Source organism: Postia placenta (assembly GCF_002117355.1).
Source record: "Postia placenta MAD-698-R-SB12 unplaced genomic scaffold POSPLAscaffold_3, whole genome shotgun sequence".
NCBI lineage: Eukaryota > Fungi > Basidiomycota > Agaricomycetes > Polyporales > Adustoporiaceae > Rhodonia > Rhodonia placenta.
Window position 1 is genome coordinate 689,580 of NW_020169834.1, and position 14,462 is coordinate 704,041.

General features: G+C 53.1%; 5 protein-coding genes across 5 annotated transcripts; 2 read left to right on the forward strand and 3 right to left on the reverse strand.

Moving 5' to 3' along the window:
• Nucleotides 1–183: 183 nt before the first annotated feature.
• Nucleotides 184–652, reverse strand: POSPLADRAFT_1135719 (hypothetical protein; the record flags this gene model as incomplete). The annotated part of the gene is made up of 3 exons (XM_024484602.1): nucleotides 184–348; nucleotides 411–521; nucleotides 581–652. 3 exons carry the CDS (start codon nucleotides 650–652, stop codon nucleotides 184–186), a joined length of 348 nt encoding a protein of 115 aa, XP_024341560.1.
• Nucleotides 653–1,922: 1,270 nt separating this feature from the next.
• Nucleotides 1,923–6,333, forward strand: POSPLADRAFT_1166862 (hypothetical protein). Its single transcript, XM_024487940.1, has 14 exons — nucleotides 1,923–1,952; nucleotides 1,979–2,390; nucleotides 2,440–2,775; nucleotides 2,828–2,996; nucleotides 3,049–4,211; nucleotides 4,262–4,645; nucleotides 4,692–4,812; nucleotides 4,864–5,091; nucleotides 5,149–5,212; nucleotides 5,266–5,305; nucleotides 5,358–5,526; nucleotides 5,584–5,651; nucleotides 5,710–5,861; nucleotides 5,919–6,333. The coding sequence occupies exons 2-14, from the start codon at nucleotides 2,033–2,035 to the stop codon at nucleotides 6,171–6,173; spliced, it is 3,507 nt and encodes a 1,168-aa protein (XP_024341561.1). The 5' UTR covers nucleotides 1,923–1,952; nucleotides 1,979–2,032; the 3' UTR covers nucleotides 6,174–6,333.
• A 66-nt stretch (nucleotides 6,334–6,399) lies between these two features.
• On the reverse strand, nucleotides 6,400–7,463 carry POSPLADRAFT_1136342 (hypothetical protein; the record flags this gene model as incomplete). The annotated part of the gene is made up of 6 exons (XM_024484672.1): nucleotides 6,400–6,540; nucleotides 6,597–6,742; nucleotides 6,800–6,980; nucleotides 7,013–7,077; nucleotides 7,137–7,310; nucleotides 7,361–7,463. The coding sequence occupies 6 exons, from the start codon at nucleotides 7,461–7,463 to the stop codon at nucleotides 6,400–6,402; spliced, it is 810 nt and encodes a 269-aa protein (XP_024341562.1).
• A 542-nt stretch (nucleotides 7,464–8,005) lies between these two features.
• POSPLADRAFT_1038798 (hypothetical protein) lies at nucleotides 8,006–9,689 on the forward strand. The gene is made up of 7 exons (XM_024477446.1): nucleotides 8,006–8,212; nucleotides 8,465–8,526; nucleotides 8,582–8,688; nucleotides 8,746–8,816; nucleotides 8,868–9,239; nucleotides 9,295–9,420; nucleotides 9,479–9,689. The coding sequence occupies exons 1-7, from the start codon at nucleotides 8,111–8,113 to the stop codon at nucleotides 9,494–9,496; spliced, it is 858 nt and encodes a 285-aa protein (XP_024341563.1). The 5' UTR covers nucleotides 8,006–8,110; the 3' UTR covers nucleotides 9,497–9,689.
• A 2,446-nt stretch (nucleotides 9,690–12,135) lies between these two features.
• Nucleotides 12,136–14,462, reverse strand: POSPLADRAFT_1108887 (hypothetical protein; the record flags this gene model as incomplete). The annotated part of the gene is made up of 6 exons (XM_024483340.1): nucleotides 12,136–12,519; nucleotides 12,605–12,781; nucleotides 12,872–13,132; nucleotides 13,485–14,122; nucleotides 14,177–14,289; nucleotides 14,350–14,462. Coding segments are annotated over 6 exons (1,686 nt in total), but the record flags the coding sequence as incomplete, so codon positions are not given.

Sequence of the window (14,462 nt, forward strand, 5' to 3'; positions counted from 1 at the left end):
ATACATTGAATTACGCTACTCACACGGCGGCTCCGTCACAGGTTCGATGCTTGGGACCGAAGAATCGTATCGAAAGTCGTTCCCTTGTAACTTTATGCAGCAATAGACGTCAGTATCAATCGGAGGTACTCGAGGAGGGCAGCAACGTACCCCTGATTTGCAAACCCAGGATTGAAGAACGTGCTATGAGTGTGATGCAGTTCCATCAGCATAGTGCACGTAGAGGTTCCAACAAGGAACGTACATGTAGCCACGGTCGCCCGGAATACCAAGCTTACTCTCAAAGAAGCTGAAGAAGGCCTTGCTATAGCCCTCGTTCAGTTCCGGCTTCATATCGCCCAGGATAGTCTATAATGAGATCGTGGGCATAAATATATAAGGGCCAATGGAGACTCAGATCCTCAGCTCACGATGGTGAGCAGGAAAGCCGGATCGAATGAGCCGTTGAAGGTGAGGTTTTCGTGGTAGTTATAGCTAACAGATATGTAGACCTCGGGCCTGTTCAGGGTCTTTGCCGCGAGCTAGTATGATTGCACCTAGTCATGATGTTTCAGCAAACGTATATAACGGTCTTGCTCACCGTCGAGAACTCTAAGAGGAAAATCTTGGGATCAGAGAGCGGGACGTTCGTCTTCAACTCAAGGCTCGGCATAGTGGCGGGAGGGTATGGCGGTGCAGGGGAGAGCGGAGACGACTGTGAAGGCTTAGTAGGTGTAGAGTCATTGACTTGTTTGACATCAGCGACTGCGCTCGCCGGTTCCGAATGGCGCCAGCCATATGAATAGCCGAGCATTCTCATTGTACATTTTATGGAGTGCGGAGTAAAGCCACATCTCGGCACCTGACGTCATACATGGATATCCGGAGCCTGGGTAAATTGAAGGAAATGTAACACGTAGCCAGGCATGGCACACATTTCTTACATCAACCTCAAGTTCTTGTTGGAACTTGGCGACGATATTTGTGCAGACGCATCTGTCCTTGAGCAATGCTGTCTTCACCTTGTACCATAGTTTAGCACCGCTGGGATAATGACGTCCGAGGGCGCAAGGCGCCCCTTTTGGGAGAGCGTGTTTGGAATCAGACATGTATGATGCACCGAATTCCTTCTGAGGAGGGATATATCGTCCATTGCTGATGACGGCGAGAGGACGAGGGAAACTACAGCGAGTGTCTACCTCGCGATCCTCCGTAGCCCACCGGCCGCTCGTCGGCGTGTCTGCACCACTGCCAACTCCTGCCGCGAGCTTCTGCCCCACTTTGCCGAAGTGTATACTTTACGAGGGGAGGTCTATCAATATTGGTTTTGCTGTAGGTCGATGTTCATTGAGGCTACGAGATCCACACGCCTTAATTGAGTGTCATCGCGATCATCAATTTACTGGAAGCGCCCATACATGGATCGCTCATGTCGAGCGCTTGTGCAGTCCTGGTCAGTGGACCATTGGACTCCTCACGGTCCTCATCGACCCACGCTTTCTCAGGTTTCTGAATTGGCGGTGTTGCTTTGGACCTGATACAAGAGTCAAGGTCTGCAGGTGTGTGGTTTGAGCCTTCCAAACTTCAGCGAGTTAAGGCTGAAGTGCTGTCTTGAACTGCAGTTCGCGTGAATCTGTCGACGAAGAGCCTAAGCATCGTCCAAAGCCAGAGGCAGGCCAACATGGAGAAGCATAAGCCCTCTGTGCCAGTGGAGAAGTGGCCCTTCTCGTTCCAAAGGCGTTCTAAGAGGTCCCGGGTGTTCCAAGGCTTATTACTTCTCATATCGGCTGCAGCGCTATCCGCCGTCTTCCAATCTGCGTCTCTTCATCACCAGCATATTGACGTGTCGTCGCATGAGACCGCATCCATCACTTCAGGGTCTCTAGTCGACCCCGCGAGTGAGTGGAAGGACGACGTCTGGCCTATCCGCCAACAGACATCATGGGACATCTCCACGGACTACCCGTTTCGTCGTCTTCTTGAATATACGGTAACTGAGGGTACCTGGCTCCGTCTGGATGTTAATCGAAAGTCTGGAGAGATTGTCTTTGATATGCTTGGCGACCTATACTGCCTCCCTGCGGACGCACACTCAACTGACAACCTAAGTTCTGCTGAGAGTACTTGGGCACGTCCAGTCCTTCTTGGAATACCCCACGATTCGGATCCTCACTTCTCGCCGGAAGGAGACAAGCTTGTCTTTCGGAGTGATGCGGAACTTGGCGTCGAGAACATATGGGTTATGGAATGGACAGGCTGCGACAGCATGAATGTAAGGCCATCGTATAGCCATGGCGAGCTGCAAGAAGCACTGTCTCTCAAAAATATCGAGGAAGACCTTCTGGCCAGTGGCATTAAGGAAACCGCAGAAAGGAAGCAGCGCAGATTGTTGCGTGAGGGACGTCTTGCAGGTGCGCACAACGCGGCTCGCTAATGAGCTTGCGTTGAACCACCATTCAGCCCAGCGCGTGACGAACGAGACCTACCGCTGGGTATCAGATGCACGCTTCCATCCTTCCGGAGACAGCGTCATTGCAACGAAGTGGTATACGTCCTCGCGCAGTCTCGGTGCAGGAGAAGGTTGGCGGTATGTGATTCCTGAGCTTGGTTCCAAACCGGAAATCAAGGCGGGAGACGGCGAGCGTCTGGTGGGACGTACTCTTCCACCGGGCTGGGGGCCAGAACGTTACGGTGACCAGCAGATTGGCCCTGAGCAGTTTATCTGGAAGGGTAATGACACTCTCATCTATTCCAAGAACGTGGCGGATACCAACGGCGCTTTCACATACAGTAAAGGTGCGGATATGCAAACAAATCGGGAACATTGTCTGATCTAGCCGTGTGCCAGACGTACATAAAGGCGTGTATGCTATCTTCTCCACCAATCTGACATCGAAACGCACGACTACACTCGTCGACGCTTACCCAGGGGGTGCTACACGACCAGAGCTCTCCCGGGACGAGCGCACCCTTGCATTCGTGCGCCGAGTACGTGACAAGGAGGCGTTGGTGCTCATGTGCGTCTCATGTTTGCATCGTCTACCAATGTATGGCTCACATTCACATTAGGGACCTGAAATCCGGCACAATCAACCACGTGTGGGACGGGCTCACGTACGACCTCGGCGTCATCTCCGCCCCCATGGGCACCTACCCTTCCTTCGCCTTCTCTCCGAACGACGACGCTATCATCATCTGGGCTGCTGGCCAAATATACCATGTTCCACTCAGCGTGAACGCGCGGGGCGAGAAAGTGGCCGGCGGCGCGCCGCAGCCCATTCGCTTCTTCGCGAATATTGAGAAGCGCCTCGCGGAGACCGTCATGGCGCAAGTGGACCTGAGCGCGTTGGAGACGGCGGAGACGCAGCGCGTGCACGCGTTCACGGAGCTACGCGTGGACACGGAGGGCACACGAGCCGTGTTCCAGGCAGCAGGTGCGACGTACGTGCAAGACGTAGGCAGGGACGCTCCGCAAGCGCAACCTGTACCGGTGCTCGACCCCTCTGCGCCGTACTACTCGCCGGCATTCGTCGTCAACGCAGAAGAGTTCGTTATACATGCGCGATGGTCGGACGTGAACTTCACGACGATTGAGCTCGCCAACCTGACGTCCGGTGAGGCGTTTGAGTTGACCGGGCTCCCGCTTGGGCGGTACTATTCCCCAATTCTATGCGAGTGCTTAGGCGCACAGAGACAGCTTGCGTTCATCAAGACTGGCGGAGACTACTTGACCGGAGATGTTGTCGCCACCGCCGGCGCAGGGCTCTACCTCGCTTCAATCACACTGCCATCGCCTGGACAGCACAGCACAGAGATTGCCGTCAAGAATGTGCACTTGGTGCGCACGGAGATCGACACAGACGACCTGCTGAAGACGCAAGTCCGCTTCCTGGAACGCAACACGAAGCTGCTCGTACAATCGCCTCGGCGCGCGTTCGTGATCGATCTTGCCGCTGGTCCAGACGAGATGGGTGACTACAAGCACGAGACGCTCGCGACTGGACGAATGTCTACTGAGCTGGTGGTAGTGCCTGAACTTGCGAAGACTGTTCATGCAAAGTCGCTTGCGTTCATCGATTTCTACCATGTGTACTATGTCTCAGCCGTGTCCAGCGATGAAGCGGTGTGGAGCAAGCCTGGCAATGCTACCAAGGGCCTTGTGCGCTTGAGTGTAGACGGTGGCCATGATGTGACGTTTAGTCGTGATGGCAAAAGGCTCTTCTGGTTCCTTGGTATGTACCTCAACCGTCCTACATGTCCGCTTTAACTCATTAGTGCGTAGGTGCTTACTTGCATTATGTCGACCTCGATAAACTCGGGGCTTGTGCCGGTGCTGCTGAAGAAGACGCAGATACTTTCGGCATCTCGTGCACTCAGCGTGTCCCGAACTACCAGGAGGTCATAGTTGAGTATACCTCTGACGTTGAGCGTCTCAAGAAGGAGGCGGCTGCAGCGCATGCCATGAGCTCTGACGAAGAAGCTCGAGCAAGTGCTGACTTCTTCGTCATTGCCAATGCTACTTTGTTGACGATGGAGACCGGCGACCTCCGCTATGATGTTTTCGATGATGCAATATTAGTCATTCAAGGCGGTGAGATTGAGGCCATTGTCGGCTCACAGGATGCTGTGATCCCACGTGGCGCGACTGTTCTCGATGCTGAAGGAGGTAAGGTCTGTGTCATATGTCAATTACTATGACTGACGGCGAATAGGGTACATTGTGCCGGGCTTTATCGACGTTCATGCTCACTGGAATGGCTTTGACACGCTTTACCCGGCGCGTTCGTGGGAGATGGAGACATTCCTCGCCTACGGCGTCACTACGCTGCACAAGTATGTCACTTTCGATTTATTATACTCGATGCTTTTACTGATATTGCTCAGTCCAAGCGCAGACAACGTGTTAGGGTTTACCGAGAGGTTCCGCCTAGAGCGCGGTCAGCTCGTCGGCCCACGCATCTTCCAAGTTGGTGGCGTTATTTACGGGGCGGCGTCACCATCATTGCACCAGGACATCATCGATATGCAGGAGGCACGCTCTGCACTGATTAGGATCAAGGCGGAGGGAGGTCCCGCTAGCTTCTCGTACAAGAATTACAACCTTCCTTCACGGTACGCCCGCAGACTAGGTTGAGGCTTTATCGTGCTCATGAGTCTCACTCATCGTAGTGCATCCCGACAGAGGCTGCTCACAGTAGCGAGGGAACTCAACATGCTCTGTGTTCCCGAGGGTGTGAGTGCAAGTTGCAACCATAAAATGATGACCTGAGTCTGATGAAATCTTAGGGTATGAACTACGAATGGGACCTGACGTACATCATCGACGGTCGGTGTTCGCGAAATTCGCATAATTTCCTCATTCTCACACTCGATCATAGGAATGACAACCATCGAACACCCCTTACCCATTCCTGTGTTGTACGACGACGTCCTCACCTTGTACGCACTCAGCGGTACTGGCTCCACCCCTACCCATATTGTCAACTATGGCGGTGTCATGGGCGAGCAATTTATTTGGGCGTCCGAAGACATCCCCAACGATCCCAAGTGCGTTGATCGGTGTAATGATGTCCGGTATGCGCACTGACAGCACAACTAAATCAGGCTGAGACGTTTCACGCGTCATGACATCCTCGAGGGACTATCCGAATCCACAGCAAGGCCGAAGACATGTTAGCGAAACTCTGCACACTCCTCTCGAGAGCACATCCACTGATATCAATCATGCAGCATACGCGTTGTTCAACACGTCGGCGTCGACCGCCAAGATGGTGCGCAAGGGCTTGCGCGCACACATCGGCGCACACGGCGAGCCGCCTATCGGGCTCAACTACCACTCGGAGATGTTCTTCACACAACAAGGTGGCTTGACGAACTACGAGGTACGCCGCTCAAACGCCGCCTGCGACGAGAAGTGACCTCACGGTGCGGAACTGCAGGTTATCCGCGCAGCAACCTCCGACGCTGCCATTACACTAGGTATCGACAGTTCCGTCGGCTCACTCACCCCGGGCAAGTTGGCGGACTTTGTCGTGTATCCGCCTGGCGTGGACTTGCTTGACGGAGACATCAGAAGCACCCGGGACATCCGTTACGTCGCGAGAGGCGGTCGGCTCTGGGACGCACAGACGATGGAGGAAGTGTGGCCGGTGAAAGGGAGGCGGGGAACAATGACCCCACTGAACCCTGAGTGAAAATTGCCATCACAATGGCTCTAGTTGGAAGGTGGTCATGTGTATTTTGGATGGATTGCCCGGTCGTATCTGGTTTGTATGCTCAATGTACTAACCTGGATGGGTATGTGAAGTGAAATTCTAGGCCGTGAAGTACTGAGCCCCTTGAAGTTCGGGGATCTGGCCAAAACACTCAACAAGGAGTTGTTGCGCGATCGGAATGAGGACCGTCAGACGAGAACTAGGATCAGTCATCCTCATCTTGTTCTTCCTCCTCAGAACCTAGTTTATTTTTCTTAGCCTTCTTTTTGCGCCTGCGCTTTCGCTCTTGTTGCAATGCTTTCTTCACCTCCTGTTTCGACAAGCCGGGGTTATATAGTGCATCCAGCTAGCGACTCGATACGTGAGGATTACTCAGGCCCTCCGGATTGGACGGGGGCATACCTTTCCAAGCAGGATTCTTCTTGCCAACTTTCTATTTTGTGATAGCGACCGCGTCTCCTGACACGACACACGCAAACCAGTCGGCTTGTGAAGCAACTGCACATTGTTCTCAGTCTTATTGATTGACTGCCCGCCGGGGCCGCTGCCTACACATGGGGGCTGTCGACATGGATAGTCCAGAGAATCACCCGCGTGTCTCATACCTCGAACGAACGCCTCCTCGAGGTCCTCCTCCTTCAGCTCGGGTACGACGCGCTGCTTGTGCGCCTTCTTGAGCTGTGAGTAGTACCGGGGCACCTGCGTGCTAGGGGTCTCCTTGGCAGCATCTGCAGAGCTTATGAGAATAGGCCGGGCAAGGTGCGTATTACGGTGTGGAGAGCCTACCTGGTGCGTTTCCGCGCGCTTCGGCTGGACACTACTGGCTGAGGATCCCTTATGGTGTCATTTGAGCCAAGCTCTGTGTGCTCTGTGATGTTTAGCTCTGTACATCGACATAGTCGTCAGGGTTCCGATCGTCGAACTCTAGACGAAAGCACATACTGAATCTATCGAATGACTCCGGATCTCGGGCATCCTCTATCTTGACTGCCTGCACGATATTCTTCCGTAGCACCTCCGCAATTTCCCGTGTAAGTTTGATCTTCTCTTGTAATTGCTCGGAATCAGAAGGCTGGGAGGGTGCCATGACTTGGTTCCTGATCATGGCACGGAAAGCTAGACTCCAGTCAGCCGCGGTCCCCCCGCGCATGCCGAGGCCTGCTCACCACCTCGAACAACATCGTCGCCAGTAAAAGTGACCGCCGACGCCCTGAGTACGTCGCGGTAGGCAGCGCGTGCGGAAGCCCGGAGAGCAGGGGAGAGGGCCATGCTGGCTGAACGGAGAGATGCGGACCGGAAATCTGTGGCCAGAGTGGCGGTCATAGGCACGTGACGGGCTTCGCAAGATCTGCCACAGATTGGGTGCGGGACGCTTCCGTATTTGGTCATTGCTGTCGAACGAATCGCGCCCAACACATCCCTTTCTGCGACTTACCTTCACTCAAGTACCCGTGTTTTTCCCTCGAAAAAATGCGCAGCTGGCGCACAGAGCCCCTAGCCTGCCTGGGCGACCAATTGTGGGAGGTAAAAGCCGTGCATGCGGTGCCTAGCACAGCTAGAAGGCTAGATATGCGAATACGACCTCTCCGGGACCTCTTCGCTCGTTCTGCGCCTCAAAAAACAAGTACGCGTTCATTATGCCCCCATACCTATACACCTCGGATGATTGGATGGCTGTGCGCGTCGTCGCAAGGCGCAGGCAGCGGGTTCTCGACATTGGGCCTCACGTGACACGTGATTACAGTTTGTTGAATGCACGGACGCGCCTCGGAGTCTGAACAACCTCTCTTCAACCCATACCACCACCATCTCCCGCCCCCGCCCCATAATTGCGCTTTCCGTCCCCCGCTACTGCAAGCGACCCTGCCCTTCAAACTCTCATCCCCAACACATTATTCAGCGACCACATACTAGCAATGGCAGCTGCTAAGAAATCGTCCGCTTCCAAGGCAGCCTCCGACAAGAAGGCTGCAGCTCGCGCCGCTCCCGCTCATCCGCCGTGGATCGACATGATCAAGGTAATTCACTGAGGCTTATCAACACCTATATGCGTCTGTTCCGTGCCGTTCGAGCATGATACACCGCTTGGCACGCCTCATTTGCGGCGATGTCCAAAAGGGGTAGGGCGCAGGGTGTGGCCGACGCCGCGCCCCACCATTAAGTCATACCTTGTCCCCCGTCTTTCATCTTACTTGTAGCTCATACTAGTGCTCCTTGGATGGTATATACCTCTGAGACGGACGTTGCTGACGCTTCCTTTCAATTTTTAGGAGTGTATTATTGATCACAAGGAAGAGGCCCGAACCGGCGTCTCCCGGCCACAGATCAAGAAGTAGGTAGTTTCTTTGCGCGCCGTAGCCCTGTCTATACTTACACGCGTGTGGCAGGTATGTCGAGGAGAAGTACGACATCGAAATTGGCAACGCCCAGATTACTCAGCTCAGCAGGGCTATTACCACTGGTGCCGATAAAGGCATCTTCGTTCTCCCAAAGGGTAACTTCGACCAGGGTTCATCCGGATGTTTCGACGGCTAATATCGTATTGCTATAGGTCCGTCTGGTCGTGTGAAGCTTCCCCCCAAGGCTACTCGCCCTGCAGGCGAGGCTTTGGCACCGAAAGAGGTACGCACTATGTAGGCATGCAAAGGACATGGTTGGTAATATTAATCTCAGAACCAGCCTGAAGAAAAGCCTAAGGCTGCTAAGGCCCCTGCGAAGCCCAAGGTTCCGGCGAAGCCTGCCATGATCACTGCGAAGAAGCCTATCATTGGGAAAAAGCCCGTGGCCCCGGCAAAAGCGGCGCCTGCCAAGAAGTCAACCTCGACATCCAGGACGGCGACCAAGTCAGCAGCCACGAAGTCGACCTCTACGACTAAAGCCAAAGCAGCTCCCCCCAAGGCGAAGAAGGCCGAGACGAAGAAGACTGAGACGAGGAAGACTGATACCAAGAAAGCTGAACCCAAGAAGGCACCTGCGAAGAAGGCGGCGCCTGCTAAGCCCGCTAAGAAGACTACTGCACCGAGCAGGCGGGATGCCGCTAAGAAGGTTTGTCGGGCAGGTGGATTCCTCCTTTCTTTGAAGCTGATTGTGTCCTGTAAAGGCTGTTACCGGGGAAAAGCCCGCTTCCTCCAAGGCTAAGCCCGCTTCGAAGGCTACTAAGAAAGCACCCGCAAGCAAGGCCGCGAAGGACAGCGCTCCTCAGGCGCCATCTTCGCGCAGCGCAAGGGTATGCATCTTGATCTAGACTGATTTCAGTGAGTTCTGACAGTGGCCATTGTTCACAGGCTGCGAAGCGAGCGTAAGCTCTTAAGTCTATCTATGATATTCTCGACCTCTTTACGACGTCTCGTCTGCGGCCTGTACATCTCTTCTCTCTAATCTCTTCTACGAATTCCTTCTGTCCTCACCTATTATGTGCGCGTATCGTACTCCATCTGCACGATAGTCTGCCTGTGTCTCGTAGTAACGTATCGTAACGCGTCGTATGTGGATGTACTCTCACGTGCTTGTCGGAGCTGCCTGGCCACGCAAACGGGAGTGCAGGGCGCAGCCTGGGGTATGTCGCGTTAGATCTCAGTACATCTACCTACGTTTGGATCTTGTTGTAAGTTTAGTGGAGAATTCGAACGTAAATCGATCTTGTGTGCTAGGAACGATCAACTTTGCGGCGCCTAGAGGCGAAGTACCAGAGGTTAGTGTTATTTCATTAAACATTCAGCTAGCGGCTGAATCCTGGCGTTGGTGACAAATCGGGCTGTCTTTCTGAGCATACTTGAGGATGGGTAGCGCAAATCGGTCCTGAGAGAATGCCATATAAGGATATCACAACAAATCTGAAAGGGTGTCGCTCTGTCTGCGTTACCGTCGTAGTTCTCAATTGTACTACGCGTCTTAGCAGGACTCGGACACTCCGAATATGTTTCATCTAGACGACTTTAGACATAGTTTGTGGGCGAACTATTGCCACGACACCCATAGATAATTACACAGCCGCAGATCCACATTACTGGCTAGCCTTCCAATACGTTGACGGCAGTCTGTCGCCTTTCAAAGGGCCTGAGCGTGGCGATGGGCACCGGATTTGTGCAAAGATTAGTCCATGAGCACATCCTACCTCAATCATGGAGAACTCAGGATACCTCACTCTGTGCTGATGACATTCCTCAGCCAAGGAATTAGTAGAGAACAGAGGTTGATAACATGGCGACGATAAACTGAGCCCATCGGAGGTATTCTGTGATCTTAGAGACCCGGAACTTGTTCTACAGTGACCTGCGAAACTTGAAGTCACCAGTAATGAATTATTGACGCAGTCAAGGCAGAGTGCATGAATGAGTTTTATCCGTGGATTCTGTGAAAGCCTAGCCTAGATGCTTTTCCATTTGTTCACCATCACGAAGTCTTCTGTATCTTACCCCAGCTGAGCTTTTCTCTATGATAGGTCTCCTCAGCAGCCGATCGCAGGTATACGGTAAGGGAAAGACGCAGGAGCTTGATTGGCAGCGGCTGAATGTCGAAGTCAGCGATTCTAACATGATTAGTACAGTGTAGGTATAAAAAAGGGAGTTGCTGTGCGAGATGTTGAGATGGAAGGTGAACTCGTGCAGCCGACCCTACGGCTTGCAAGTCCGATTGATCATAATGCGGACAATGAATTAGGGTAGGCTGTATTAGCGTATGGGGAGGGGTATATATAGATCCATGGTACACTACCGCATCCAATAGTCGTCTAAGACCACACCACAAATCTTCATAAGATCAATCAAGATCTATGACTAAGGCCTCGACGGGTGGTATTATCCTTGTCGTACACTGTGATAGCAAGATGGTCAGCGCCTGTCGCGTGAATATGAACTCGGGATACTGACAACATAGTGAAGCGCATCGTGCACCTCTGAGCAGAAAGTCATCGACAGCGCCGTAGGCGCAACCAAGCACATTAAATTTCGTATCGATCCTCGTCGAATGCATTGCCGCCGGGTGACAACGGACGCCACTCTTCGACGCTCTCTTCGCCGTCCAGAGAGACAAATGCCTGATACGGGTGTTCTTCTGAGAGTGACATCGTTCCTGGCAGCACCTCGTCGTCTTCGTCGATTTGGGCTGAAGGGTTCAGTAACTTCGCCAGTGCGTCCATGTTGATCCTCTTCGAACCGCAAGGCGCCTCCTCGCGCTCTGATGACTGTGCTCTCGTCCTCTTCCCTTTTCGGGTTTGAGGGCGATCATCCTCTGAGGCATTTGAGGCCTCTGTATCCCATTCTAAGGTTATGCGCAGCACATCAACCTCCTCAGCACTACGCATCAGACCTTCCATCTCTCCCTCTGCGAAAAGCTCATCATCGTGTATGTTGGTTTCATTAGCGCCACCCCGAGAAGCCGCCAGGAGTTGTAGGCGCGTAGGCGCGTACGTGAACGCATGTGAGAAGTTTGACGGATCTGCGGTAAGTATATGACTGAGCAGATCCGGGGCGCCTCCTCTTGGATCCTCGGATGGCGATAACGTGGGCGGGGGCGCCGAGCACGAGCCTGGATCGAGCAGAAAGCGAGAAACGTGGGCAACGGAGCGCTCGTGACATGTTTTCCGCTTCTTTCGAGGAGGGACAGAGGTGACGTCGTGGTTTCGTGTAGCATGGGAAGACTCGACAGACGTACCAGTTGAGAGCTGACTGCTCATGCTGTCATCGTCCTCCTTATCTTCCTCATCATCAATGTCCAGAACCAGATGAGGTCGCGCCTGGTCCTCAAGCTTCTTGTTCCAGATTTCTTCCTGAAACTGCACAACATCCTTGAGGCCTCTTGCGACAACCACACGCTTAGCAACCTTGGAGCGCCCCGTTCCGCCTTTCTTCCGCTCATGCGCCTGCAGCCATGGCACTTCACGTATCCACTCCTCTATAAGGTCATAGATGACCTTGTATCGCTGCATGACAACACCCTTACCTACGCCTAGTCGTTTACTAAGCGCATCTGCGAGGGCGCTAGCATTTGGTATGGACGAACGCAGCTCCCCTTCAAGGGCGAGCAGCATGAGGGCGCAAGCGGTTGGAGGGGTTGGCAAGTGGGACAAGGTGTTACTGCGCGACAAGAGGTTTGCCAAGGATTTGGCTGTACACATGACAGTGGGCAGCTGAGCCATAAGAGGTCGAAGGGTTGTCAACAGTTTAGGAGATAGAGAAGAGGTGGGGTCTTGCACAAGTGAATGGAGGTAACCTTGTAGGGCTGAAAAGTGCATCGACGGGTCTGCCGAAGCAAGACCCAACTGTAGGAGACTTATCACCGACGAGAATGCCCGGGATATTGGTGCCATATGTTCCTCCAGTAGATACTGTAATAAGGCAGATATTAGAGCTTGAGCGAAAAGACAGTAGAAGGTATGGTAAGCCTAACAGGCTAGATACATAAACACTCACAGCAATGTCATGGAGGGCGTCGCTCTTGCGCGCCTCACGCAAAGCAATCGCAACGGACGCTCCAGCGGTAAGCTTCGCTTTTCGACCCCACCGATATTGCCCTCTGTTCATCGCTTGATCGAATATAGTTTGCGCTCGTGAAGCGGAGCCGGCATGAGCCAGTCTACTAGCTACTGTCTGAATAAATTCATGCATCGCTATCTGTGAGCATGAAGTGCGCCAATGTCAGCTATGTATCAGACATATAGAACGGAACTGCAGTCGTACCCGGTTCTTCTTGTCTCTGGCTTCCTTGCCTTGCCCAGCGAGAGCCCAGCCGTTCCTTCCCTTCAGCGTACTCCCTGAGCTTGGGTTCCATATTGTGTCCCTCGTGGAGCTTTCCTGAAAGTCTGCATGTGAAGTGAGGAGGACCTGATTCGGGTCCCCGAGTGTACCGCAATGTGTGCAGATAGTTGAGGCGAGCTCTTGGTCCCATGCAGTCGTTTCACCACATTCGCCACATTTCCCGCTCATCCAGAATAGCACGAGCTAATTGAAGATGAGATGTTGTACCACGAGTAGACCACTATGAAGTTGGTCGCAGGAGGACACGGAATTGGTGGCGCTTATTAATCCAACTCGGCAACTTCCGGAGGGCGCTTCGATGCAAGATAGCGATCCAGTCTGACGGCATTATAGTCCGTTCTTTATTTCCACGCAACGGCATAATAGTCGCTAAGTACGCAAAGTATAAACGAACCCGATTTTGTAACAGCCACAACAACGGGAAGACGTTCTGTCTTGAATGAGACATAAACACCAATACGGACCATAAAGCGGCATGGACGGCAGTTTAGGTAACGAGCGCATGCGTTCAAGGCTTCTGAGCGTAAATGACTACGAATTTGTGTTCCGCACCCTCAGTCTCGTCCCACTCCTTCTCCAAGTCATCGAGGAAGCCATCAAACTCCTCTTCGGACGACACCAAGCCCAGCCCTCCAGCATTCAAAATCGGGGTCTTCATGCCCCGGAATATGCTGATGATGTCGTTGCTACCGTCCACGCCTAGTTGGCCAGCCCACTGTCCAAGAGGAACTGCACGCTCCTCAACATGGATATTGGTAAAGCCGGCCTCGCGCATCCAGATAGGGATATGTACCCCGCAATCCAGAAGCAACCCCTTGTGAGCGAAGAGGGCGTACAGGAGTATCCGAAATTTGTCGGTTACAGGTCCGGCCTTGAAGGGCCCAGCTTCGCACAGCTGCACCCAGCCTGTAGGCTTGAGGACGCGAAATATCTCGCTGATGACGACTCTCCACTCGGTGTGCTGCAGCGCCGCCACGAGCAGGCGTTGTTGGACTAGGGTGAAAGTGTCCGTCCACTCTGCTGGCAGCTTGGTGATGCTGCCGACAGAGAAATGTATGTTTCCGCGCGAAAGAAGTGCTTCGTTATCGCGGGGGAACAGGCACGATTCTATGTCGATGCCATAGAGCTTCACGGAAGGCGGGACATGGTTGAGAACATCGAGCAACCAGATACCTAACGCAATATGAATGGCATCGGATATTTTGACATGTGTCCATCACTACTTACCACTCCCCGTTCCGCTATCCAAAAACGCCTCGTCGCCACGAATGGACGGCAGTGGTGCGAAAATCAAACGATTATCGAATATCGTCGTCAGCAATCGATGCTGAAGATTTAACCTGAATGTAGTATTATGAGAAATACTGTGACGATGCTGTTAAGCTGTTATGAATAAGAACCTCTCCCTTTCTGGCTCATCCGATGGCAGCACATAGTGTGATCCAGGATGTGACTGATATTGCCTCGTTTTGTGTGCAATCGGCTGAGATACTTCTAATACTGAGGAAGCCAT